Source organism: Osmerus mordax, chromosome 12 (genome assembly GCF_038355195.1).
Source record: "Osmerus mordax isolate fOsmMor3 chromosome 12, fOsmMor3.pri, whole genome shotgun sequence".
NCBI classification, from domain to species: Eukaryota; Metazoa; Chordata; class Actinopteri; order Osmeriformes; family Osmeridae; genus Osmerus; species Osmerus mordax.
The window spans coordinates 4,253,337-4,278,752 of NC_090061.1; the positions used below are offsets into that span (position 1 = coordinate 4,253,337).

Here is a 25,416-nt window from a genome sequence, read left to right on the forward strand (position 1 = left end):
CAATCTGAATACTGGAGACATGGAGAGAGATCGGCCTCAAACAGAGACAGTGTGTGTGTGTCTGTGTGTGTGTGTGTGTGTTAGAGGGGGGGGGGGGGCAGGGTGCTAAACAGGGTGGTTTTACAAAGCTAACTTTAATAAGACGGATGATGATAGACAAGAAGGTAAAAAGCTTGTGTGTGTGCATACTGTACTGTACCACCCAAGGGTAAATGAATACCAGAGTGAACCACACACACACAGGGGCCCCAATCATAGGTCTATCTAAGCTCCATATGTACGTCCCAGCCCCAAGCAGGACAGAGAGGTACTCTCCTCAGATAAATAAACTTTTCTGGCCCTCCGCCGTCACCGTGACAACCCCACCAGCTAGATGAGAGTCCAGTGGCCGTCCCTTCAGCTCCAGAACTACACATAATACCAGAGAGAGAGAGAGAGAGAGAGAGAAAGAGAGAGAGAGAGAGAGAGACAGAAACAGAGACAAAGATGGAGAGAGGGAGAGATGGAGAGAGAGACAGAGAGACAGATGGAGAGAGAGAGACAGAGACGGAGAGAGAGAGACACAGAGAGAGAGAGAGAGAGAGAGAGAGAGAGAGAGAGAGAGAGAGAGAGAGAGAGAGAGAGAGAGAGAGAGAGAGAGAGAGAGAGAGAGAGAGAGAGAGAGCTCTAATGGTTTAAGAGCCATTTAAATGAGCAAGTTGAAATCTCCTGTCGTCATGGTGATAGCATCTCTGGTATCTTCTCTCAACTGAGATTTACAACTGAAAACATCAAACAGACCTGTGTGTGTGTGTGCCTGCATGTACAGTAGGGATGTTCTTTACACACTGCACACTACATCATCTCTGCTTTGAAATAGCCTGCCTGCCAAGTGTGTAATACAAAGTCTGGAAGTTATACAGTGAGATACTAATAACACACGTGCACACACACACACATTCCTCTGGCATGCAGCTATGATCCAGCACATGACCATATACACTTACAGCATACAGATGCCCTGAGTAAAGTGAGCCAACCCCAAAACAAGGCCTCTTATGAAAACCCATTTCCTGACATGATTGTGGAAAAGGTTATTAAGCAGGCGCTGCCTACTTCCTGCGGTGATGCCGCTACGCTGGAACACTTCCTGTCTGTTTAATATGCTTTAATAAAAGCCCCTGTAGAGTTAGCTCCAGAGGGGCTCTCCACAGGCTGACTCTTCTCTGCTCCTCCCCAGGCAGGGCAACAGGAGGCTGGGAGAGGAGTCTCCCTGCTCCCCCTCTGCCTCTCCAGCACTGGAGAGGTGTGGATGTTTCTGGAACTTACACAGTGATAGAGACGTCACTAATGTCCACTACCAGAAAAAATGTTTCAGCTTCACTGACACACTTCACACACACACACACACACACACACACGCACACACACACGCACACACACACACACACATCAAAAACACTGTTTGCATGTATTGGACAGCTGAAAGAGTTGACCAACTAATTCACTTAAAGCCTGTGTGTAACTCAGCTGTATATCAGTGCCCTGCCTGTGACACACACACACACACACACACACAAACCTCCAAACACACGCACCTGGGCCTGCTTTCCTAAGCATATCTCTAAGTGCCTAAATGAGTCCTTATCTGATCTTAACTGATCCAATCACACAGCCAGAGGTCTCCCCCCTGTGACCTTACATTCAAGCACACACATACATACACACACACACTCAACATCCGTATAGTATTTCAGCTCCAGTAGAGACTGTATGATGAAGTTGTGTTTCGTTTGTGGTGGCACCACTAGAGAAGCACGGAATGAGGTGTGTGAGGTGTGTGAGGTCTGTGTTTTGGGATGGATGGATGTCCAGGATAGGATGTGTGTGGCCCAAAATAACACACAGACAAACCAACACTTACAGACTAAAACACAACCACACACACCAACTAACAAACAGACACACACACAAACACACACACACGCACACACACAGAGACAAACACAGAAACTGCTGCTGAGTACACATGGTTCTAATAACCTATGGCAGCACAAATGTGCGTGTGTGTGTGTGTGTGTGTTTGTGTGTTAGGGGGGAGAGTGTTAATTGCAAACACCTGAAGCTGTAAAGACTGCGGGCTGAGTGACACGGTCGGCTGGAGACGCAAGTCTCCCAACTGTGGGTCTGTCATATGGCGTGTGCATCACCGGGTCAGTGATCTGAACCAGGACCAGGACCAAAACCAGGACCAGAACAAGGACCAGGACCAGAACCAGGACCAAAACCAGGACCAGGACCAAAACCAGGACCAGGACCAGGACCAAAACCAGGACCAGGACCAGAACTAACACCCAAACAAGCACCAAGGCCAGCTCTGCAGGTAGACTATGGTGAGACAACATCCCTAAATAGCCCCCCCACCCACCCACCCCATCACAGAAATTCCTCTTCCTGTGATGGTGGTTGTGAAAGCCAGAGGGAGAATCAGGTTACCAGTGGCAACCGTTGGTGCTAAAGGGAGAGAGTCTCACCTTACTGGACCGTGTGGAGATGAGGCTACTGTCGGCTACTCAAAGCCCTCCAACACACACACACACACACACAATGTACACATCGTGGACTCATGGAAGGATATAATTGCACATATCTACACAAACCGACACAGGATCATTGTGTACACAAGAGTACACAGAAGCTCAGCTGTGCACAAAAGCATGGCCCCACCTACACGCATGAGGACATGAATGCTTCCAACAGGGTCCCAACATGGTCCAGGACAACACCAAGTCGAACTGGCTGGCTCCCTCCCATCTGAACTACACCCTGTGGGTCATTAACAGCTCTGATATAGAACCGAGCATCATGAATTCTGTTCCTGTGTAACTAGCACCATTCTTTGGGGCTGAAGAGAGAAAAGGGAAAAGATCTTTATTTAGACTCCAGCATAGTTGCGGTAACATAGTGCTCCAGTTGTGAAACCACTTAATTGTGCAGTCATTTTCTATAATGGCTGGGTAGAATGAAGAGAAACATCTGACCGAACATAATAGAATAATAGAATTTCAGGCTAATTACTCTGAGGGGATACAGGTTTGAGAGAAGAAGCCTTAAACTGCAACAGGTTACCATGACCTCAAGCACAGTTGAGCTCAACCAGTCATCCAAACCAGCCATCCAATCATCCGAGCTAATCACCCAGTCATTCAAACAGCCATTCATCCAGACAATTGGTGTAGAACCAGAAGGTAAGGGAATGTTTTAAAAGTGTTCCAGACATTCCAGCGTGTGAACGGTTTCACCTGCTGTAGCAAACAGCGCTGTTTTCACGAATACAGTGTGAGGGCAAGAGAGAGAGAGAGAGAAATAAACAGAGAGAGAGAGTGAGAGTGAGAGTGAGAGTGAGAGTGAGAGTGAGAGTGAGAGAGAGAGAGAGAGAGAGAGAGAGAGAGAGAGACGAGAGAGAGAGAGAGAGAGAGAGAGAGAGAGAGAGTGAAATAAACAGAGAGAGAGAGTCCCTCCACAGCTCTGTTCCCAAGCGAAGCTTCTCAGAACAGTAGACAGAACAGAACCCCAAACATCTCTCTCTAGATGGAGTCTCAGAACAAGGTGAAACATAGAACCTGCCAGTCTCAATATACGTGTAGCTGACCTGGGCGTTCACACACACACAGACACACACACAATAACAGGCTTATACTTTGCACCCACTTGTCTTAGCAGGCAGCCTGGTGTGTCAGGGTGCATTAGGCAGCAGTGTCCCGCAGTACCCTCTGGCCCAAGAGCAGGTACACACACTCAAGCCGACGATTAGATAAGTAGCAGCAACACCCTGCCAGTCACGCTCACTTACACCTGACACTTTATCAAACATGAGCCGCACACCTAACCCATGGAAGCAGCCCTGCACACAGCAGGCATGGGGGATATAGCAGAGGTCGTTACTATGCACAGTAAAGGTGCGTGTGTGAGTGTGAGTGTGTGTGAGTGTGTGTGTGTGTTTGTAATGCACACCTCAGAGCCAGCGTGGCCAGACTTGGCTCATCTCTCGAGTGTCCTATTAATGTTTCCAGCCCCACTGCTGCTAAGCAACAGGGTTCAGTCCCGGACATCCCATAATGATCTGAAGAGTATTTCTCTGTGTCTCGGTGTGAACCCCTGTCCCAGTCTGAGCTGCCTGGATTACAGACCCTGACCCCCCCAGCGGAGGCACCCATCCAAAACACACACGCTGCAGGAGAACCACCGTCAACCACCGTCAGTGTCCACTGCACCAACAGCCAGTTATCCCTGCACTCATTTAAAGCAAATATGAGTGAGTGTGAGTGTGTGTGTTTGCATGTGTGTGTGTTTGCAGGCTAACCTGGTGGGCAGGAGCACTCTTGGGCCACATCCCTCGCTGAGCGCAGCTTTGGAATGATCTCACTAAGTCTCTGGAGAGAGAGAGAGAGAGAGAGAGAGAGAGAGAGAGAGAGAAGAGAAGAGAGAGAGAGAGAGAGAGAAGAGACGAGAGAGAGAGAGAGAGAGAGAGAGAGAGAAAGGGAGAGAGAGAGAGAGAGAGAGAGAGAGAGAGAGAGAGAGAGAGAGAGAGAGAGAGAGAGAGAGAGAGAGAGAGAAAGGGAGAGAAAGGGAGAGAAAGGGAGAGAAAGGGAGAGAAAGGGAGAGAAAGGTGGAGAGATGTAATGTCAGAGCAGGATTAAGACAAAAAGAAGAATAAAGAGGTTGTGAGAAAATTAAATCCACAACCTGCCATCTAACATTTCCTGTAATGCGTTCCCCACACAATAAGACACGTCCAAAGCAAACAGAAGTGTCAGTTGGATAAGAAGGTTACAGTTGGGGAATGTCATAAAGATCTCACAGCTCGTTCTCCCGTAGAGCGTTCCTGACGTTTAAATGGGCCATATAATGAATCTAATAGGACTGACCCGAGTGAGCGGAGCGACTTTAAAGCAGTCCGTTAAGTCTCTAGGTCTGGAGTTAGAAAACCGAGATTAGACTCAACCCGCTCACGCCGTCTAAGCAGACCTGATATCTCGTCTCTTTATCTCTACAGACAGCGAGCGGTCAGAAGAGACTGTATGCTAATTACAGGTCATGATCAGCATTTAATTTAGCTTAATGTCCATATTTGCCATGTGTTTCCCATCGATTACATGACACCATATCGCTATATTGTGTATACAGGTCTACTAGACCTAATTTAAAGTCACCAATAACACCTGTATGCCACCAATATTTTAAAGACGTCAACAATAACAAAGTCTGCCTGGATGTCCCATTCTGTTCTCACGCGCACATTACGCATGCCGACGGATGTTATCAATTTGGCTATAGGCCTATTAGATCAAATTATAAAGGTTAATACAATAAACTTACACGTAATCAAACTAACAAGTTAACCTTAAATAGCAGCCTTACCTCTTGAAGGAGCATCTCAACGGAGTCCCTCAGCGCCGGTATGACTGTCCCATCCTCGCGCAAAAAAGCGCTCTCCGGTGGATGAAAGACGGAGGTTTTCTCCGTTTCCAGTGCGCTCAGACGGTTCTCCAGCTGGTGAGTCTTGAGGCTCATCATCAGGCACACCGACACGGAGCTCAGGGACAGCACGAGACACACTGCGGAGGTAAAGCCAACCGGGCACCGCGGGAACCGGGACCGGGGCGCGCAACGACTTTCTGCCTTGCTCAGCCCGCTCGAATCCACCATTGAATCCATGCTTTAGATCCAGGTAAGAAATAAGTGGAACTGATATTTAAAGTAATCAAATAAAAACCTACAGATTAAATGTTTGGCTGCAATGGGAGGCAACAACGGAACAAACGAACTGAACTCTAAGCAGAATCTTCAGCGCGCAACTACTCAGTCATTCCAAACTCCAGTGCGGCACGAGGTTCAAAGCGCTGTCTTAAATTAGCACTGGAACAAGAGGGTGAGAGGAGACGCGCAGCGTGCCAGAAACTGAGCCAGCGGACTGCCTCATGCGCGGGGAACTCTACTCTGTTACAGTGAGTGTGTGGATGAGGAACCTGAAGCTGGTCAAGTTTCTCAAATTCTCTCTCTCTCTCATGTTCGACTGGCCTTGTTGAGGGATACGCCCGCCCTGTTGACCACGTGGGGAAGGCGTTCATAGACTGATAACTTTCACTGAGGGAAGCGACGGAGCAAAATCAGATACCTGAATTACTTGTTTATCTTCAGGAGCGGCCTGGCGACGGTGCTGGCAAGACAGATGTTGAGATCCATTCTGTCCCAAACTTGGTAATTGAGGCTGTAATGAGGAAAAATGATATGGATCTGTTCTCATTATCCATGTCATCTGCATGTAGGCCTATGTCATTCAGAATTTAGCATGATTTTTTAAGAGGGTGAAATAACATGATTTCCTTAATTGTATGAAAAGATGAGAAGTTTGTTTGGACCCAATTCTATGTTCCAACAAACTATAGAAACAACGCTGTCAAAAAAATTGCCTCCTGTACTTCCGCCAATTAAGATAACAGTGCACACACAAATTATATTCAAATGTACTTATTTGTAGAAGCTAAATAGTGTTTCGTGGACATCCCCGCGAACGTTGGCTGCCTGTTGCGTGGTGAGATCGGTTTGTTTGTGGAGCTCGTTACGTTGGACATGTAAAATGTTTGCCACCCGAAACTACCAGTTAGGCGATACTGCTCATAAACAGGGCTAAACTCTCAAACTCTGCTCCTGGAGAGATGCCCTCCTGTATTTGCCGAGACCACAGTTGAAACTAACCCGCTTGTTTACCAAGCAGTTAATTACAATCAGGTGTGCTAAATTGGAGTTGGAGAGGAAAGCTCCAGAACGGTACCTTTCCAGGAACAGGACAGGCGAGTCCTTCTGGGCAGAGTGCGAATTATACAATGACAATCGGGGGGGGCAACTTCTTCTCCAGGGCGTGTATCGAACCCCCCGACCCAGTACCGGTCCTAGCACATCTGGCGCCCTAGGCAAAATGTATCAACAGAACCCCGACCCCCCCCCCCCCCCGGGAACGCAAATCGTAGTGCCCCCCCCCCCGAGATATGACGTGGCGCGGTTGGCGCCCTCTGCTGGTTGTGCGGGAGGGTTAATTAATGGATGCACTTGGGAAAATGCCGCCCCCCTCTTCATGACGCCCTAGGCGGCTGCCTATGTCGCCTGTAGGAAGGTCCGGCCCTGCCCCGACCTGTTGTTTTTACCTCTTTTGGGAGGTCCAAGTCTTAATTAGGGGGGTCAGACCCCCCCCCCCAAACACCCCCGTAATTCGCACCCTGCTTCTGGGATTCTGAAGGTTGAGCGCTCTGCACGAGAAGCGAGTGTATAGTGCACGCGGACAGGACCGCGGAGGGCTAACGGCTCGCTGTCCCCATCTGCTGGAAATGCAGCGTAACAGCACCCTTCACGGCGGATAATCTCACAGACAGCACGCGAGACGACGCGTTCACGCTTCAACTCAATGACGTAGCCATGAAGTTAACATTAGGGGGGACGAAATGTGCTGGGTAGTCTGAGCGTCTCACCTGAAAACTTTTTACGTTTAGTTATGAATATGATTACATTTGTTATGATAATTTCGGACAGCGTGCGTGGTTGCCTGTGGTATCGTAGCACATTTATATTTTTATATCAATATATTGGGGGGGACATTTTGACCAGATTTTAATATTGAGGGGGATGGATATATATCACCAATATATATTATGATTACAGCCCTGCTTCAACTTAAATATTAACTCCTAGAAAGAAAAGGATACTTCTACAATTGAGAAGCTTTATTCAGAAATAAACTGTAACAATCCAAAATTCAAAAGACGGATAAATGGATGCGATCACCAAGATCGCATCTAGGTAATTACATCATCTGTACAATAAATTTCTTCCCGTTTCCCCTGCTACGGCATAATAAATTACTTCCACCTCCCAGGGGGAGGGGGGGGAGGGAGAGGGGAGTGTGGGGGACTGGAGTTAGAGCAGGGAATCCTACACCTGATACACAAAGTCTACATTCATGTATGCAGCCAGTGACAGCAGCTCTGATGCTGGTTTCTTCCTGAAATATATTTTAAGACAAAAGCCCACAACAGAAACTGGTTACATCAGTGTCAGCTGACACACTGGCAGTGTTCATCATCATCTTCATCATCTTCATCATCTCCACCTGTTTCAGATCAGCGTCAGGGATGGGGGGTGGCGGGGTGTTAGCAGGACTGATGCAGTCTGGGAAACTCTCCTGGAGAACAGGAAGTGGGGCTGGCACTGGGCGTGATCACAGTGATGGGTTGTCAGGGCAGCAGACTGCCCCGTGGAGGGGCCAGAGGTCAGAGGGCAGCGGGGTCAGTTCTTGGCTGAGGAGCTGGAGGCCTTGCGGAGGCAGGAGAAGAAGGGGTGCCGGAGGGCCTGGTTCATACTGAGCCTCCTGGACGGGTCGAACTCCATCATCTTCCTGATCAGGTCAAACAGCTGCTCGTGCTCTGAACTCTGGGACACCATGTACTCCTGGGTGGGGAGGGGAGAGAGAAACAGCTGGTTCATGTTGATGCTAACAGACAGGGCTCGTCTAGACTCCCCAGACAGACCGGATGAGAGTTGTCACCTTCAGGGGTCTGCAGTGTCTCCTCACGTAGCGACCAGAGGAGCCGCGGGGATCCCAGTCCAGCTTGTAGCGGTGCACGTACCTCCTCTTCCTGAGACGCGCGCGCACACACACACACACACACACGACAGCTCGTCAGACTCTGTCAGACAGGACGGTCAGGGTCACAGCTGGGTTGCTGGGCTGGTCTGGCTGAGCTTACCTGGTCTTCTGCAGCAGGTGTGTGGGGATGGGCCCCAGAACTCTCTCCATCATGGCCAGGTGCTCCTTACTGTCATGGGTCTGGAGGAGGAGAAGGAGGGAGGGGGGGGAAAAGGATGGACGGGGGGGACAACATAAGGCCTGATGCCAGGAGACAGTAGTTGTGTGTAAAGTTGTGTGTGTGTGTGTGGAGGTCCTACCTGGAACAGAGTGGATCCCAGATAATACTCAAGCAGGATGCAGCCCAGACTCCACACATCACACGCATGGTCCCAGCCCAGGTCTGCAAGCACACACACACACAAACAAGCATGTGAAGAGACAGATATACTCAGGTACACATCAGGTAGTGGCAGAGCCTGGTAGAGAGTGTGTGTGTGTGTGAGAGAGAGAAAGGCGTACCCAGTATGACCTCGGGGGCACGATAGTGGCGTGTGGAGATCACAGAGGTGTGGTGTTCATACTCGTAGGTGGCGTTGCCAAAGTCCACCACCTTCACATCTGGGTTCTTTAACGTCCGTTCATCCCGCCTCTGACAGGAGGGAACACACACACACACACACGGACAAATGTTGGAGATTGAGTGTGTGTAGGATTAGTGTGGGTTGAACTCCAGGTGAGTGTTGGGGTGAGGGTTACAGCAGGTAACCATAACAACTCAACCACATCTCACCATAACTGGGTTGTACTCCAGGTGGTAGTCTGAGTTGATGAACAGGATATTCTCTGGCTTCAGGTCTGTGTGGGTCAGCTTGCTCTTGTGAAGGACTGGAACACAGTATAGCACCGTCACACCTCACTCCTATTTCACACTGCACGCATGTGTGTGTGAGTATGAGCGTGTGTGTGTGTGAGCGTGTGTGTGTGTGTGTGAGCGTGTGTGTGAGCGTGTGTGTGTGTGAGCGTGTGTGTGTGAGGGTGTGAGTGTGAGGGTGTGTATGTGAGCGAGTTTGTGTGTGTGTACTCACAGCGGACAGCCTTGATGGTCTGATAGGCCATGTGTCTGATGTGCTCTATGGGGAAGGGCTGGAAGCCGTTCTCCTTCAGGAAGTCGTAGGTGCTCAGTCCCAGCAGCTCCAACACGATGCACACGTGACCGTGGTGGTCGAACCAGTCCAGCATCCTCACACACGCGCTGCGGGAACACAGCATGTTGAGGTCCCGCTGTCACGTGACGTAACACGGCTGTGACTGCAGGGCCTGTGAGGGAGGTACTTACTATCGCCGGTCACAGTCCAGAGAGTTCATCTGCTCCAAAACCTCAACCTCAGACATGGCCGCCTCGCGGTACCGATCAATGTTCTTAATGATCTTGACGGCCACACGAGCACCACCCCTGAACACACACACAGGCATGTAGATAGAAGAGCCATGGTAATAGAGACACAGACAGACAGCAAGGGCGCCACCTTCAGGTGAGACCAGGAAGTGACTTACTTGGAGTGATCGACGCATTCCACCACCTTGCCAAATGCTCCTTCTCCCAGATTGGAGACTATCTCATCTGGATGGGCAGAGACACACGATCAGAACCAAACGACTGGCGGCTGGCCCACACAGCACATCACCCTGGCCTCACTCATTACCTAGCCCTCACCCTGGCCTCACCCATTACCTAGCCCTCACCCTGGCCTCACCCATTACCTAGCCCTCACCCTGGCCTCACCCATTACCTAGCCCTCACCCTGGCCTCACCCATTACCTAGCCCTCACCCATTACATAGCCCTCACCCTGGCCTCACCCCTAACCTAGCCCTCACCCGTAAATTGACATTCCCCCCTATTCTCTCTTCTACCCTCGCCCCCACCCCCACCACCTGAGAGCAGAGTTCAGCACAGCCAAGTCTGGTGCGTTCCTGTTACTACAGCTAGACTGGACCATACTGAGCCAACTCCCCGACTAACCCTGCCCTCCTAGGACACACAGATCCTCTAGCATCCACCTGTTACAGCACTACACAGTACAACCCACAACAGACCACAGACAGAAGAAACAGTTGAGTAGCAGATAGAGAGAGAAAGAGAGGAGAGAGAGAGAGAGATAACAGAAAATAAAAAGGTATATATAGTCTATACATCTGTCTCTCAGCATGTCTCCCCAGTGATAGATCAGGTGACCCTCGTCATCATCCTCAACACTTCGGGTTCGCTTCCTGTTCCTGCGCTGGCGTCTCCGCGTCTGCAGGTCCCACCATCATCATCACCATCATCATTAACCCATCGACAGATCACCACAACGCCATTCATTCAACCAGCGTAGGGGGGGTGGAGTTGTGGGGGGAGATTGGGGTCAGCCAGCCAGCCGGGACCAGGCCCACAGCGGAGCAGCATGTGCAAATTCAGGCCCAGAGACAGGCATAGGGCCGGCAGCGCATCGTGTGTTACAGAAGAGAGACATGGCAGATACAGATTGAGGTGAGAGACTTGCTCAGTGGAGTTACACCAACAAAAATAAAAAGCTGACAAGAGTTTGGCTTCTCATATGCATTTTTTTTGTAACCCCTGTTTCTTCACATATTTCTTTATATATTTTTAAAAAATCATTTTGAAGTCTAGAAAAAGACCCTCAATTGCATTGCTATCGTTGAGGTCTCAGGTTAGCTACAGAGCATCTAGTACTGAAACTGATGCCGTCCTAACATCTACCTGTCCAGAACTGGTTAACATGCTTCAACCCCATCCCCTAGCCCGGTCTAGCCCCATCCCAACCCCATCCCCTAGCCTGCCCAGTACTGGACCTAGGGCCCTGGGGTGAGGGAGGGAAAGGAGAGAGAGAGAGAGAGAACAGGAGGAGAAGGGGGAGGAGACCCGTACCGACTGAGAGTTCTGGTGGGAGGGGCTTTGGCGGGGGCCACGCCCCGTGTCCCGTTGCCCGCGGCTACTCCTCCGACTCCGTCCGGTCATGCCGCTACGGCAGGAGGACTTGCTGTAGTGGTGCCATTCCTGGTCTCTGTCCCGGCTCAGGCAGGTGCTGCCCCGGCTGTCCTCGTAGCCCATCTCCAGGCTCCGGTGTCGGACACGGCGCTCCTGTGAGTCCAGGTTCTGGTTCAGGCTGCGGGTCTCCAGGTAGTGCCTGCAGCCAGGAGAGACAGAGCTTACACACACAGACTCACACAATGAGCTGCAGGGCGACTAGGTAAAGCAGACAGCCAGAGGCAGCGCGCACACACACACACAGAAAGCTCATAAACCCAGTATGAGCTTGAACCATCTAACCACCCCTCTAGGGACCTCCTCTGCTCTAGACTACCAGCTAGGTGCTAATAGTCAGCCTCTATGTGACATCCTATCCTGGTGGGGTTTTATGTAACATTTTTAATTAGCAACAACCAAAATGATTTATGATCTGTTGGCTGGCAGGACTCAGCCAGTCCTGCCATTCACATGCTGAGTTTATTGACAAGTTCAAGAAGAGGCCAGTGGCCCGGACCAGAAAGCAGAGACTCTTGTGTTTAAACGGCTGTAAAGTAGTTATGCATTTAGTCATTTAGTCATTTAGCAGACGCTCTTATCCAGAGCGACTTACATTAAGTACAGGGACATTTTCCCCGAGGCAAGTAGGGTGAAGTGCCTTGCCCAAGGACACAACGTCATTTTTTCACAGCCGGGGAATCGAACTGGCAACCTTCAGATTACTAGCCCGCTTCCCTAACCGCTTATGCTGCTTTGAATAAAATCACACATACATGTGGTGTGATTTCCAAGGGAAATTGAAAATTTCCCTTGAAGATGTGAACTGCTTGCTTGACGTCGCCAATACCTTCCGTTACACTACGCCCTTCCTCAAGTTCAAACACTCGTATCCAGGGTGTGGACACACACACACACGACCTGCGTACACACACGCATCATCCAGCACAGACACGTCCATGCCTGCACGCACACAAGGCTACAAAAACACACACAAGCCTGTTCGTGTTGACAGTTTTTGATGTGTGTTTGAGGGATGTTTGAGGGCCTTTCAGCAGTCGCTGAGGCTGGAGGAAGGGAATGGGATAAGGGTCATCACTACACCCCCCTCACCCGCACCTGGTGTCATATCTCCTCCGGAAAAAGACCTGCCTCTTGGTGGGATTATAAATAGACGAGCCCTGGCAGGAAACATGCAGCCAAGCCCTCTCGTTCCGTCACTGGGCTGCAGCTTAATCTCTGTGCTACATGAACCTGCTGTATCCTTCAGGGACTGATAGTGACAGCAGTCACGGCTACATGATGCTTGGTACATTACATTTTAAATTTTAGTCATTTAGCAGACGCTCTTATCCAGAGCGACTTACAGTAAGTACAGGGACATTCCCCCGAGGCAAGTGGGGTGAAGTGCCTTGCCCAAGGACACAACGTCAGTTGGCATGACCGGGAATCGAACTGGCAACCTTCGGATTACTAATCCGATTCCCTCACCGCTCAGCGCTCAGCCACCTGACTCCCACATTAACAGCCCCCAAACATCCTCCATGGTGACTTTGGGGCCAGGGGTAAACATCTGTAAGTCCATGTAGAAGCTAGGTGGTTGTGTTTCTCACAGACAACTCTTAACCCTGACAACTATTGTTTGGCAGCTCAAATGTGTACACTTGACAGTCCTCCACAAACTTTACTACTGTTTACGTCAACAATGAAGAAGTGGGTTGAGCAGGGCCTAAAAGACACGGAAGTATCGGTGTCTACTGGACTTCTTCCTGCAGCAGTAACTGTATATCAACAGTTGTCTGTCCGCGGGCACTTCTCTGCATTTAGAAAGGACAGGAAAGGGGGCCGTCCAGAGTGGGTGGGGTATAATGCGGCCATTGGACCAGTGCTATATTTACCCTCTTTTCGTTGTGTATTGACGACGATGTCTTCTAGATTCGTTCTCCCTCTCGCTGCTGTGCGAGTCTCTTCTTCGGCGCTTATGGCTCTGCATTCTCTCCTCCCAAGCATCGAGCAAAGAGTCCGGTGAACGCATTCGCTTCGACTGCCGCATCTGTGTCATAAAAAAAGGCTGTTCACATTACCTTGCTAGCTTAGCTAACTTTTTCAAATGATGCTAGCCAAATGGATTACTGTAGATATGCTAACAAACTAGCTAGCTCTAGCTAAATACCGCAATCGCCAACCTATATAAATTAAGTTTGGATAACGTTGGCTGGATCCTATTACTAAATAGACAACTTGGCAATAGTGCATAAACTCGAGTTTGTTCTCAAGTTAGCCAAGCTATTAACTAACTAGGGTAACTATAGCTATCTATCAGGCTAACGTTTACCAGCCAATACGGTCGGATTGTGACGCGTGGCTTTGTTCTATGGATTGCTAACGTTAAGCTAACGTTCGAGCTAGTTAGTTTATTAGATTTTACATTTACGATGCCTTTGTAAAATATACCAGTCGACTTTCCTCACCTTGTCTAGATTACGATATGTCGAAAATGAAAATTCGGATATGAAATGTGGAATATCTGAAACTAAATAATCGAACAAAACTATTCTGCTCACACGAGCTCTACCTTGAATTCTCTAGAATTTTCCGTTACGTAAATAAACACTACGTCACGCTTTGGGTAGTTTCCGGTTGTATCCTCAACATATTTCAAAATAAAGGTTAGGAAACGCTTTCTCCTCTTTTCTACTTCGAAGTAAACTTCCTTCAGCTGGTGCAAGGTTTATCTGGACAGTTTTCTATGAAAATACGTTTTCCATTCTCATATAAGTGGCAGGAGAATGTTCTGGCTCCTTCATTTAAAATAATTATTTTATTTTTTGCAGAAAAATGCTGAAGGTTCGTAGTAAACAAAATTTTCAAACTTGTTTTGTGCTATATTTGCAAAAGTGTTTTAGAGAGAAAGTATTTTTTTTTTTTTTTTTCGGTCGTTTTTTTCTTTTGCATAAACAAAATAAGACGATGGTACAGCTCAAGCCATGCTCGAATTCTGAAGGCGAATTTGCTAAACCGGAAATGCTCTTGAGGACTATCGAGGCCAGTAATGGTGGATTCCACGGTAATCTGCCTCTCCCAAGAAAGACAACGCCCAGTTGAAGTGGGGAATGTAGATTTACATGAATAATAGGGCTACGAATTGGAATTCCTACAGCCCATTTAATTTAAGTCTAAGAAATAATCCAAAGAATTGTTGGGTTCTATTAAAAGACATTTATTGATTTCAGTATTGATTTTAACTTCGCAAACTATGGTACCAGAAACATCATGGCGTGGTAAACAAACCTTTTCCGATGACTAGCTGCTCCAGAGTGTGCTCTCTCTCTCTCTCTCTCTCTCTCTCTCTCTCTCTCTCTCTCTCTCTCTCTCTCTCTCTCGCGCGCGCGCGCGCGCGTTCTCTCTCTCGTTCTCTCTCTCGCTCTCTCTCATTCACTCTCATTCACTCTCTCTCTCACGCACACACACATACACACACACAAACCCAAAAGCTCACATGCAGGTACACAGTTCTCTGAAAGCAGCAGTTGTAAATGCCCTCGAATCCTTGTCTACCAGCTTTCTCCTGGGAACACCAGGGGACTTGTCAACAAACATAAGAACGGAGAGACAAGAACACACCTAGCTTCGTCTAAACTTAATGAAAGGTGCCCTTTTTAACGTATAATAACATCAATAATATCAAATGGAATCAAACCGTTTACACCCCCCATACCCTCCCAGAACAACCCCCCCTCCCCCAACCCAACACTTAACCCCTGGCTCACAAGAAAAATGCAAAAATAAACTAGTTCAATGATAATCCCACGAAACATCAATGGCATAAACAACCACACATTATAAATTAGAGGAACCTGGATAGTCTGTAAATAATCAGTGATTCTATCTGGCACCAATCTCCCTACCCATCTAAAACAGACCAAACCCCACACCATAGTGTCTTACTGAGAGGGGAGCTGACAGTCAAACAGGGATTCTCTTGACCGTTCATGAAGACATAAGCTTCCATCCATACACACAGCTGTTTCAGGGGTCTTTGAACACATCCAGTCCTTTTAAACACAGCCTGTCTGTCTCATTCCATCCAGAATCCTTCAGTTTCAATACAGGAGAAAAAGCCAGTAAAACAAAGCTACATATGTCATCAGAGACATATCCATTATCTATAAATATATAACAACTGAATGTCAGTCAGAGAAACACTTCCTGTTTGAACAGGAAGATGTGGTTAATAAAGTCCTTTATACACAATCTACACTGGTCTGACTTTTGATTGTTTTGCACTTGGATCTTTTCATGTTATCATGTTTTCAAGTTATCATGTTTTCATGGCACAAGTCGTTTTTTTTTTTAGACAGAGGTAAACACTGAACTACCTCAGCCCAGATCCCCAAGGACAGGAGAGATAGAAGACACCAATAATCTGATGAGGTCTGAAGGTATGAAGAATACAGAGGTGTATACAATCTCTCTCTTTCTCTCTCATTCTCACTCTCTCACTCTCTCACTCTCTCACTCTCTCACTCTCTCTCTCTCTCTCTCTCTCTCTCTCTCTCTCTCTCTCTCTCTCTCTCTCTCTCTCTCTCTCTCTCTCTCTCTCTCTCTCTCTCTCTCTCTCTCTCTCTCTCTCTCTCTCTCTCTCTCTCTCTCTCTCTCTCTCTCTCTCTCTCTCTCTCTCTCTCACACACACACACACATATATATATATACACACACACACATATACACAGGCATTTTCTTGAGGGGGTTACATACAGTAAGGGGTCAAAATCTCCAAGGATTGATCAGATGCTCTTCCCCGCCTCCCAGTTCAGTAGCCAATGTCTTAAGAGGACTGAATGTAGTTTAACCCTTGTGTTATCTTCGGGTAATTCTGACCCATCAGTCATTGTGACCCAACGTTGTATTGCGACAACTTTACCGCATACAAAAACAAACTGAGGAATTTTCTTTTAACCGTCGGGCTGTCTCAGACCCCCCACATTGCGAAGGTTAAAAGAAAATTATATTTATTTGTTTTTTGTATTGGGTAAAATTGGGTAAACACAACGATGGTTTGTTGTGAACCTTTGGGTCAGGTGACCCGAAGGCAGCACAAGGGTTAACAGCTGATTGGGCTAGCCAGCGCCCTTCACAAAACAGTAACTTTTATACAATTATTACAGTACGAGAGATGAGAGAAATAGGCTGATTAATGACAATAATATCAATATTAAATTAACGTTTAAAAGTAGTTCTCCCTGTAACTGTACACTTTACAGTAGTAAACATGACCCCCCCACAGAGAGTTAACATCAAGTCAAGAATAGATACACATCAATTCCTCACGCACACTCAAATAGGTGCGCACACACATACACACAACACACAAAGTACCCAGTCTAAAGTACACTAGCCAAATACATAACAAAGGCATTTTGCTCCAGTGTCCATATAGCTTGAAGTTTCTTCTTATTAGAATTTCTTGTTCGTATGCATGATTCTTTATTTTGTTCTGTTTGTTTCGTGTCGTGTTGATGACTCCGGTTCATCAACGTTGTAGTTGTTTGTTTTGTGGCCGTCTTCACATGAAGAAAAAACCCTAAGTACCAGCTTGGTTGGTTCCTTCACAGTTAGTGTTAGTGCAATGAGAACACTGCCCCTGCTGGCAGGAGGGTGAACTAGCCTGGGCCACTCATGTCTTTCCCCAGGATATTAGACCTGGATAAATAGAGGCAGAGGCGGAGACAGAGAGAGAGAGACAGAGGGAGATATATACATAGAGAGAAAGAGACAAAGGGAGAGAGAGAGAGAATTTGAATAAACCTGCTGAAACAAAGAGGCCTGTCAGCTGTGTGTGTCATGTCAGGGGTTTGTGTGTGTCATGTCAGGGGATTGTGTGTGTCCTGTTAGGGGTTTGTGTGGGTCCTGTTAGGGGTTTGTGTGTGTCCTGTTAGGGGTTTGTGTGTGTGTCCCACCTGAGTGATTTCCACCTGTCCTTCTCCACCTGGTTCTCTGGGCTCTCACTCTCGTAGGACGCCAGGTAGAGGCCTGGAGGAGGGAGAACCACACACATGAACCAGACACCAGACATCCACTCTGTCTGATCTAAGTGCTGTCTCTGTCCTAGGTTCTGATGTGTCTGTACCAGGTTCTGTCTCTGTCCTAGGTTCTGATGTGTCTGTACCAGGTTCTGATGTGTCTGTACCAGGTTCTGTCTCTGTCCTAGGTTCTGATGTGTTTGTACCAGGTTCTGTCTCTGTCCTAAGTTCTGATGTGTTTGTACCAGGTTCTGTCTCTGTCCTAGGTTCTGATGTGTCTGTACCAGGTTCTGATGTGTTTGTACCAGGTTCTGTCTCTGTCCTAAGTTCTGATGTGTTTGTACCAGGTTCTGTCTCTGGAATAGCAGGCTCACCGTCCTCGGTGAAGATGGGTGCTGTGTGGAGATAATGCAGGATGACCCTGTCCTGCTCGAACGGACACTCGGCCTGCTTCCACGTCATGAACTCCCCCACCTGCCTCGCCAGCTCCACGAATTTCTGATCCACACAAACACAAGCGAGGAGGGAGAGTTGATGTTGGAGTGAGGGCTAAAGAGAGGGAGGGAGGGGGGAGGAACTAAAGGAGGGGGTGGAGGGAGGAGGAAGGAGAGGGGGACTGAGGGAGGGGGGAGGAACTGAAGGAGGGGGTGGAGGGAGGAGGAGGGGAGAGGGGGACTGAGGGAGGGGGGAGGAACTGGAGGAGGAGGTGGAGGGAGGAGGAGGGGAGAGGGGGGACTGAGGGAGGGAGGAGGGGGGAGGAACTGAAGGAGGGGGTGGAGGGAGGAGGAAGGGAGAGGGGGACTCAGGGGGGGGGGGGGAGGGGGACTGAGGGAGGAGGGAGGAACTGAAGGAGGGGGTGGAGGGAGGAGGAGGGGAGAGGGGGACTGAGGGAGGGAGGGTCCGGTACCTGCTGTGGCCTCACCTCAAAGTTGACATGTCCGTTGGGCAGGCGGTTGGCACATCCTTCGTTTAGGAAGTAGATATCTTTAATAAGCATACTGAAGAAAGGGATCACGATCTGAGATGGGGTGTGGGGGCGAGAGTCCCAGTGAAAGAGAGAGAGAGACGGAAAGGAGAGAGAGAGACACAACCCAGTTTGAAAGGTAGTCGTTCAATTTTGGAATGCACATCAAGTACAACAAGTTCTGTGTTCCTTCGACCGGCAGAGAGATGTTCCGTAGAAGTTGTGCTGATGGGTCCTTAGGTTAGTGGTGTTCCGGAGGGGTGGAACACTTGTGGTTGTGATGTTCTCGCCTACCTTCTCCCTGTTGCTGCTGGCAGTCTGTGAGCGGTGGACAGCCCCCCTCAGAGCAGTCCTGTAGTTGTAGAAGTTCCCAGTAGGATCCATCTGGTGCTGAAAGTCCACAAGAGAACATCATCATCATCAACATCAACATCATCATCATCGTTCACTGAGCCAGGTCTGTGATGTTCACCTCCAGGATGAAGAACTTGGCCGTCTTGGCTTTGCTCCAGGTCTTCTTTAGACGAGATACTGGACTCATGTTCATGCCAGCTGATGAAGAGATGGAGAGAAAGAGGGAAAGAGAGGGAGAGAGAGGAAGGGAGAGGGAGAGAGAGGGAGAGAGAGGAAGGGAGAGAGAGGGAGAGTCTTTTATTTGCCATCCTCAAAAATACTAACCCTATAAACAAGCCATGGCAGAGACAGGCTATAATCCATTATTGTATCATAGATTCCTACATCCTGTCCACATGGATATTTACAGGTAGCTACTGAACAGGCTGGATCTGGGAGCTTCCCAGTCCGACACACTCACAGATGATGGCCATGAGGGAGTTGAAGTTGCCGATATTGAAGCACTCTCTGGCCACGTCGATAAAGAACTCAATCACCAGGGCTCTCTGCTTCTTCTTACCAGGCTGCACACACACACACACACACACAAGAAGATACTGATGTACTGGTATGTAATCACAACAACCAGTTATGTGGGGAGGTGAATGTCATCATGTGTGAGAGTGTGTTATGGCAGTATGAGACCACCAGGGGGAGTAGGGGGACAGGAGTAATCTCTCATGACATGAGCCCAGTAGTGGTCCGGCCGGTTCATAAGGACCTCCAAGAGTCTCATATGTGTCTTTTGTCCAGTCCAGTTGTAGTTACCATGCAGATCTCCGTGGCGACCAGATAACACAGTCTGTTGAACCATCTGACGTAGGCCTCAAGGTTGGTGGTCTTCTTTTTCTGGTCACTGAAACATGGCTGCACACACACACACACACACACATGTTATGGGCCTGGATGACCTCAGTGACTTCAGTGTGACCCTAGAATTACAGGCATAGCACACACACACACACACACACATAAACACCCCATACCTGTGTGCTGTCCAGTGGGTCCTTCTGTACGAAGGCTTGGACAAACTCCTCTGGACATATATGACTCAGATGCTCCTGAAACACACACCCACACACGCATGCACCCACACACGCACACCCATCCACACACACACAAACAAATTAGTGTGTACAAGCAGAGAACAGTCACACTTACAGGAATGCTAACTAGCGTATTTTGGGTTTCTAAATTTGTCCCAGCATGCCTACTATGAAGCAGAGAAAGTGTGTGTGGCTGTGTGTGTGTGTGTGCCGGAGTGTAAAGCTGTCGTCAGGTCACATATATCTACTGTGGTTTTCTATCCTTTGTTAAAAGCCTCAGGCAAAACTCTGACTCCTGGGATGATGTCACTATTAAGACTAGTGAACATGTGCACACACACTCAGAGATACACGTGCACACACATAACACATGCATGAACACACATACATAAAGCCTGATGTGAATGTGCATCTATCGGAGGTCCTTTGTGTGTGTACATGTCAGCTCTTCAGCTAGCTAACAGAGGACTGGCTCTTACAGGAGAGGCCGCCTGGTTATCAGGCTGGATATCTGACTGGTTATCAGGCTGGATATCTGACTGGTTATCAGGCTGGATATCTGGCTGGTTATCAGCTGGCTATCTGATTGGTTATCAGGCTGGATATCTGACTGGTTATCAGGCTGGATATCTGACTGGTTATCAGGCTGGATATCTGGCTGGCAGTTTAGTTAATGAAAGTGTTGTTTCTCACACACCAGTCCTCTTGCCCTCTAGATCTCTCCCCATCCTCCACTCATCACTCACAGATAACCCAGATCTGTCTGCATGACCTGATTTCAACCATAGCTTATGTCACTGAACTGCCAACATCTCTCCATGTCTCCCTCTTCCTCCTCCTCCACCCCTCCTCCTCCTCCTCCACCCCTCCTCTTCCTCCTCCTCCTCCAGCCCTCCTTCTTCTCCACCCCTCCTCTTCCTCCTCCTCCTCCTCCACCCCTCCTCTTCCTCCTCCTCCTCCACCCCTCCTCCCTCCTCCACCCCTCCGCCACCCCTCCTCCTCCTCCAGCCCTCCTCCTCCTCCACCCTCCGCCACCCCTCCTCACCCCTCCTCCTCCTCCAGCCCTCCTCCTCACTCCCCCTCCTCCTCCTCCACCCCTCCTCCTCCTCCACCCCTCCGCACCCCTCCTCCACCATCACCCCCCTCACCAGTTCTATGTGTGTGAGCTGCTGGGCCAGGGTGAAGGGGTCACTGCAGATGGAGAGCATGTCTCTCTGAAGGCCCGGGGGGCTTGCTTTTGAAAGCCAGCAGCTTGTCAGAGATGGACGAGGCGTTGCCCTTGACGACAGTCTCCTCGCACTGACTCAGGGTGGCCAGCTTAAGGCTCAGCTTTTGCAGGACCTGGCTCAGTGACTTCCTGTACGACTGGAGGGAAACAGGAAGGAGAGCACGGTCATCTTCATCATACTTGTCCTCTCTTATCATCATTATCATGGCATCCAACTATCTCTCTTCTATTTCCTTATAGCATAGTTACATCCTTATACCAGTGTGTGTGCAGTGTGTTCTGGCTCTGGGTTATGTGTGACATGTTTCCGACTGATCGAGAGAAAGGCTGGACCTGCTGGCCTTCTCACCCAGCCTGCCAACCCCATACACACATAGACACACAAACACACACACACATCCAGCAAATAGCTGCACATTCATCACTCTCTCTCCCGCCACTCTCTCCTCCTCCTTCTCCCTCCAACCACTGCACTCCTCATAGTCCCTCTCTTTCTGCTCTCTCTGCCCTCTTCCCCCATCCCCCTCTCAAGCTCCATCCATCTTTCTCTCCCCCTCCATCCCTCATTGCCTGAAGCTACGGTCTATCTACCTTTAGCTTCTCCCCATCTCCTCCTCTCTCTCTCTCTCTCTCTCTCTCTCTCTCTGTCTCTCTCTCTCTCTCTCTCTCTCTCATCTCTCTCTCTCTCTCTCTCTCACTCTATCTCAGTCTCTCACTCTATCTCTCCCTATCTCATTCTCTCTCATTCTCTCTCTCTCTTTCAGTAACTCTCTGTGTCTCCCTCCCTCTCTCCTTCCTTCACCTCGTCACAGGGGGCTATCCTGTGGATGATGTCCTTCAGGTGGGCCACCATCTTGTCTTCTCGGAAGTCGGAGGGGAACGTCTCCGTCCATTCCGTCAGCAGCTGCAGCATCTTCGGCCCGAACCTCCTGACCTTGGCCTGGGAGACAGGGTCACACAGGAGTCGCACAGGGGTCACGCAGGGGTCACACAGGGGTCGCACAGGGGGTCACACACAGGTGAGTGTGCTGCGGAACTCACCGGTGTCCAGAGGGCTCTGGTCCAGGTGTTGCTGGGAGACGCAGAGCTCACACACTCTCGCCAGCAGCTCCGGGGGGTTGATGAAGAGTCGGGCGCTGAGCAGGAATGTAAACACGTAGGCTTTCTGAGGACGAGGGGGCAGGGTTAGAGGACACACACACACTCACACACACACACACACACACACAGAGTAGCCCTGTACGAAAGGAATGCGCACCTCTGGGTAGTAGTCGTCGGTAGGGACCAGGTGCTGGATGAGTGTGTCCAGGGAGGCGGAGGTGATGGGGGGGGCCGTGGGCCAGGCCAGCCCCAGGCTGTGGGCCTTGCCCCTGGGGGGCCTCCTCTTCCTCCTCCAGCTCCGGCTCAGCACAGGCCATGTGGCGGCTGAAGCCAGGGGGGGTGAACATGCTGCCAGGACACACAGTCTGGGGCATTCCTGGGTGTGTGTAGGGGGGTGGGGGGGGGGGTGTGGAGGGTGAGTTGATTAGCTACATAGACCTTGTGCATGCAGACAGCTGTGTACACTGACTAGACACCCTGTGCTGTGATGTTTTCACTACTGGACCGCCGCCTGTCATCCACTAGGTTCACGCTCACGCCAACCTTCCCCTGTCGTCAATGGAAACCGAATCCCTTCCGAACAGCTGTGCTGTATCCATGGACGACCAGCGTGGGGGAGAGGGGGGGGGGTGCTACTGGTGTAAGAGACTCTTTTTCTCTTTGTTTCTGTCTCAATCTCTCTCCCTCCCTCCTTCTCTCTCCCTCCCCCCCCTCCCCTTCCTAGAGTGCGTTTTGTTACACATTTTAAATATTCAGCACCTCCTTCTCCCTCTGGTCACCACGGTTACTGGTAGCATGAAGAACTACTTTCTGCTGGAGTAGAGACACCCTGATAGAGGTGTGACACACACTCACATACACATACACACACAATCACACGACACGCACACTGTCGATCCTATTCCAACCCTATAGTGACGTGTGTCCCTGGGTGCAGCTCAATATACTCCATAATGCACCTGTTCCCACCATAAAGATGATTTATTTGTATTACCATCCATTCTCTACCAGCCTCCAGTCTCTACCAGCCTCCAGCCTCAACCAGCCTCCAGCCTCTACCAGCCTCCAGCCTCTACTAGCCCAGAGTCTTAGTGTTTCCGTGACAGCAACAGTAAACAGGCCCGGGGCAAGACCTTGAGAAACACAGGAAGCTGCTTCACAAGTAAACACTAAATACTCTTCCTGCCTTAGAACTAGGTAGGGCCATGGCACACTCACACAAACAGACACACAGACTTGAGCAAGGTATGGCTGCAGCAGCATTAGCGTTGTGGTCTGCCTACCTCCTCTTGACTGAAGGAGTTACCATGCACCATCACTGATGGGGAGGGGGGCTGGGCTGGCCCCCTCCCCCACAGGAACCTCCTTGCCTGCCTGTTGTCACATGACCCGGAGGTAAGAGGTCTTACCCTAGCTGCTGTATGGACAAGCGTGTCTCGTTTCCTCTCTGTGGCCTCCACTTCCCTTTGTTCTCCTTCCCTCTCTCTCTGTCTCATAAACACACACACAGCAAACACACACAGTTCACACACACACACACGCACAGACACACACACACTCACTCACTCACAGCACACAATGGGGGGAGGGGGAACTCTCTGTTACAGGAAGGAGGTAAATAGACAGAGATGTGGTCTGGTGTTGAAACTACAGAGACAGAGGGAGAGAGAGAGGGAAGGGAAGAGGGGAGAGAGACAGCAGGGGAGACAGGAAGAGAGATGGAAGGGAAGCCAGAGAGAGAAAGAGGAGGGAGACAAGGAGAGAGAGAGTGTGTTTAACCCAGTAACAAAAATCTATATTTTTCCTAAGCAGCCATGAACTCTGCTACACTGAAAACTGACACACCCATACATCTGACAGCAGCAACACACACACACACACGTTGTGTCTGCTGTGTGAATGTGTGAGTGTGTAAGTAGGGGAGGATGGGACGTGAACATGTCAAACTGCTTTATTATCTCTCCCTCTCCTTCTTATCTTCCGGTCCCTGTTTTCCTCTCCCCTGACTGCAAATATGTGAGGGGATTCAGGTGCAGTGAGTAACCACGCACACCCGCACACACACACACACACACACAAACACATGTTCTTGTCCTTGGTGCTGGTGACAAAGACATTCTGAACATTACTGAGGTGCTAGAGCTGTCAAAGCTACTGGCTTCCTTCCTTCCTTCTCATCTTCTTTCTTCTCTCTCTCTCTCTCTCTCTCTCTCTCTCTTTCTCTCTCTCTGTGTCTCTCTCTCTCTCTGTCTCTTTCTCTCTGTCTCTGTCTTTGTCTCTCTCTCTCTCTCTAGAACCAGTTCCTCCACCAGTATTACTCAGACTTGTCTGGACATCCTGTGAGACAGAAAGAGAGAGGGAGGGGAGGAGGAAGAAAAGGAGGAGGAGGGTCTGGTAGAAGGTAAGGAGGCAGAAACACTCAGAGGTCAGGGGTAAGGGGCAGGACTGTGCTTAGTGTTTACATAAAGGGCAGGTTAAAGTTGAAGGTTTTTATTATGGTGTGTGCGTGTGCAGGTGCGTCCATGCGTGAGTATCTGTGTGTGTGTGTTCCCTCCAGCTTCTTCCTCTCACAGTCATTTACATGCAGTAACACCTGTCTTCTAATTCCAGGTTCATTACAATCCCATCCCACCTCTCTATTTTAGGGATCTCACTTTGAGTATTTTTAGTGCCGACATCTGTTTGAGTGTGATGAGTGAGAACACTCTGCAGTTCTGCCCTACATTAACTATGTTCTTCGACAACATCCCAAAGAGGTCCTTGTTGGTGGCTGTCATTCTCAGGACGGGTTCCGCACAATCTTCACAAACCAAGGAAGGAAGGAACTGATCCAGATGGGATGGTCTTCCACCCCAATGAGGACCACTCTTCCTCTCCATCTTGAAATCGTCCCCCATCCATCTCTCTCTCTCTCTCTACCCCCCCCCCTCCTTATCTCAAAGTGTTAGTACAGATGGCCATCCTCCCATTGG

At 49.4% G+C, this 25,416-nt stretch overlaps 3 protein-coding genes across 4 annotated transcripts in view; all 3 read right to left on the reverse strand.

Annotated features, from left to right (window-relative positions):
- col23a1a (collagen type XXIII alpha 1 chain a) overlaps positions 1 to 5,791 on the reverse strand; it is a 38,834-nt gene extending 33,043 nt beyond the window's left edge. The window contains exons 1-2 of the mRNA XM_067248383.1: positions 5,401 to 5,791; positions 4,343 to 4,412 (exon numbers count right to left, since the gene is read on the reverse strand). Of these exons, the coding sequence (XP_067104484.1) occupies positions 4,343 to 4,412; positions 5,401 to 5,697 (367 nt within the window). The 5' untranslated portion in view covers positions 5,698 to 5,791. The remainder of the gene's footprint in view (positions 1 to 4,342; positions 4,413 to 5,400) is intronic.
- A 1,987-nt stretch (positions 5,792 to 7,778) lies between these two features.
- clk4a (CDC-like kinase 4a) lies at positions 7,779 to 14,288 on the reverse strand. Of its 2 annotated transcripts, XM_067247445.1 has the most exons (13): positions 14,161 to 14,288; positions 13,588 to 13,742; positions 11,594 to 11,852; positions 10,856 to 10,958; positions 10,217 to 10,283; positions 9,999 to 10,115; positions 9,748 to 9,914; positions 9,453 to 9,547; positions 9,182 to 9,311; positions 8,980 to 9,062; positions 8,781 to 8,860; positions 8,579 to 8,669; positions 7,779 to 8,481 (listed from the first exon to the last, which is right to left on the reverse strand). In XM_067247445.1, exons 2-13 carry the CDS (start codon positions 13,740 to 13,742, stop codon positions 8,320 to 8,322), a joined length of 1,509 nt encoding a protein of 502 aa, XP_067103546.1. In that variant the 5' UTR covers positions 14,161 to 14,288; the 3' UTR covers positions 7,779 to 8,319. The 2 variants fall into 2 exon arrangements, with proteins under 2 accessions (XP_067103546.1, XP_067103547.1); XM_067247446.1 differs by lacking the exons at positions 10,856 to 10,958; positions 13,588 to 13,742; positions 14,161 to 14,288 and having other exon boundaries at positions 7,780 to 8,481; positions 11,594 to 11,625.
- Positions 14,289 to 17,040: 2,752 nt separating this feature from the next.
- Positions 17,041 to 22,818, reverse strand: LOC136954099 (ras-GEF domain-containing family member 1C-like). The gene is given in 15 exon segments (XM_067247637.1): positions 17,041 to 17,392; positions 17,650 to 17,722; positions 18,087 to 18,210; positions 18,635 to 18,730; positions 18,971 to 19,066; positions 19,149 to 19,228; positions 19,491 to 19,593; positions 19,838 to 19,936; positions 20,056 to 20,130; positions 21,264 to 21,344; positions 21,346 to 21,480; positions 22,146 to 22,284; positions 22,387 to 22,508; positions 22,602 to 22,673; positions 22,675 to 22,818. Coding segments are annotated over 15 exon segments (1,479 nt in total). The 3' UTR covers positions 17,041 to 17,352.
- Positions 22,819 to 25,416: the final 2,598 nt, after the last annotated feature.

Excerpts from the sequence above, each read along its gene's own strand:
- clk4a (XM_067247445.1), bottom strand. The coding sequence starts at position 13,742 with ATGCGGCAGTCGAAGCGAATGCGTTCACCGGACTCTTTGCTCGATGCT. Across the intron at positions 10,284-10,855 it reads AGACATGCTGAGAGACAGAT|ATGAGATAGTCTCCAATCTG; the intron begins GTATAGACTATA and ends CTGCCCATCCAG. Across the intron at positions 9,312-9,452 it reads TGGAGTACAACCCAGTTATG|AGGCGGGATGAACGGACGTT; the intron begins GTGAGATGTGGT and ends CCCTCCTGTCAG.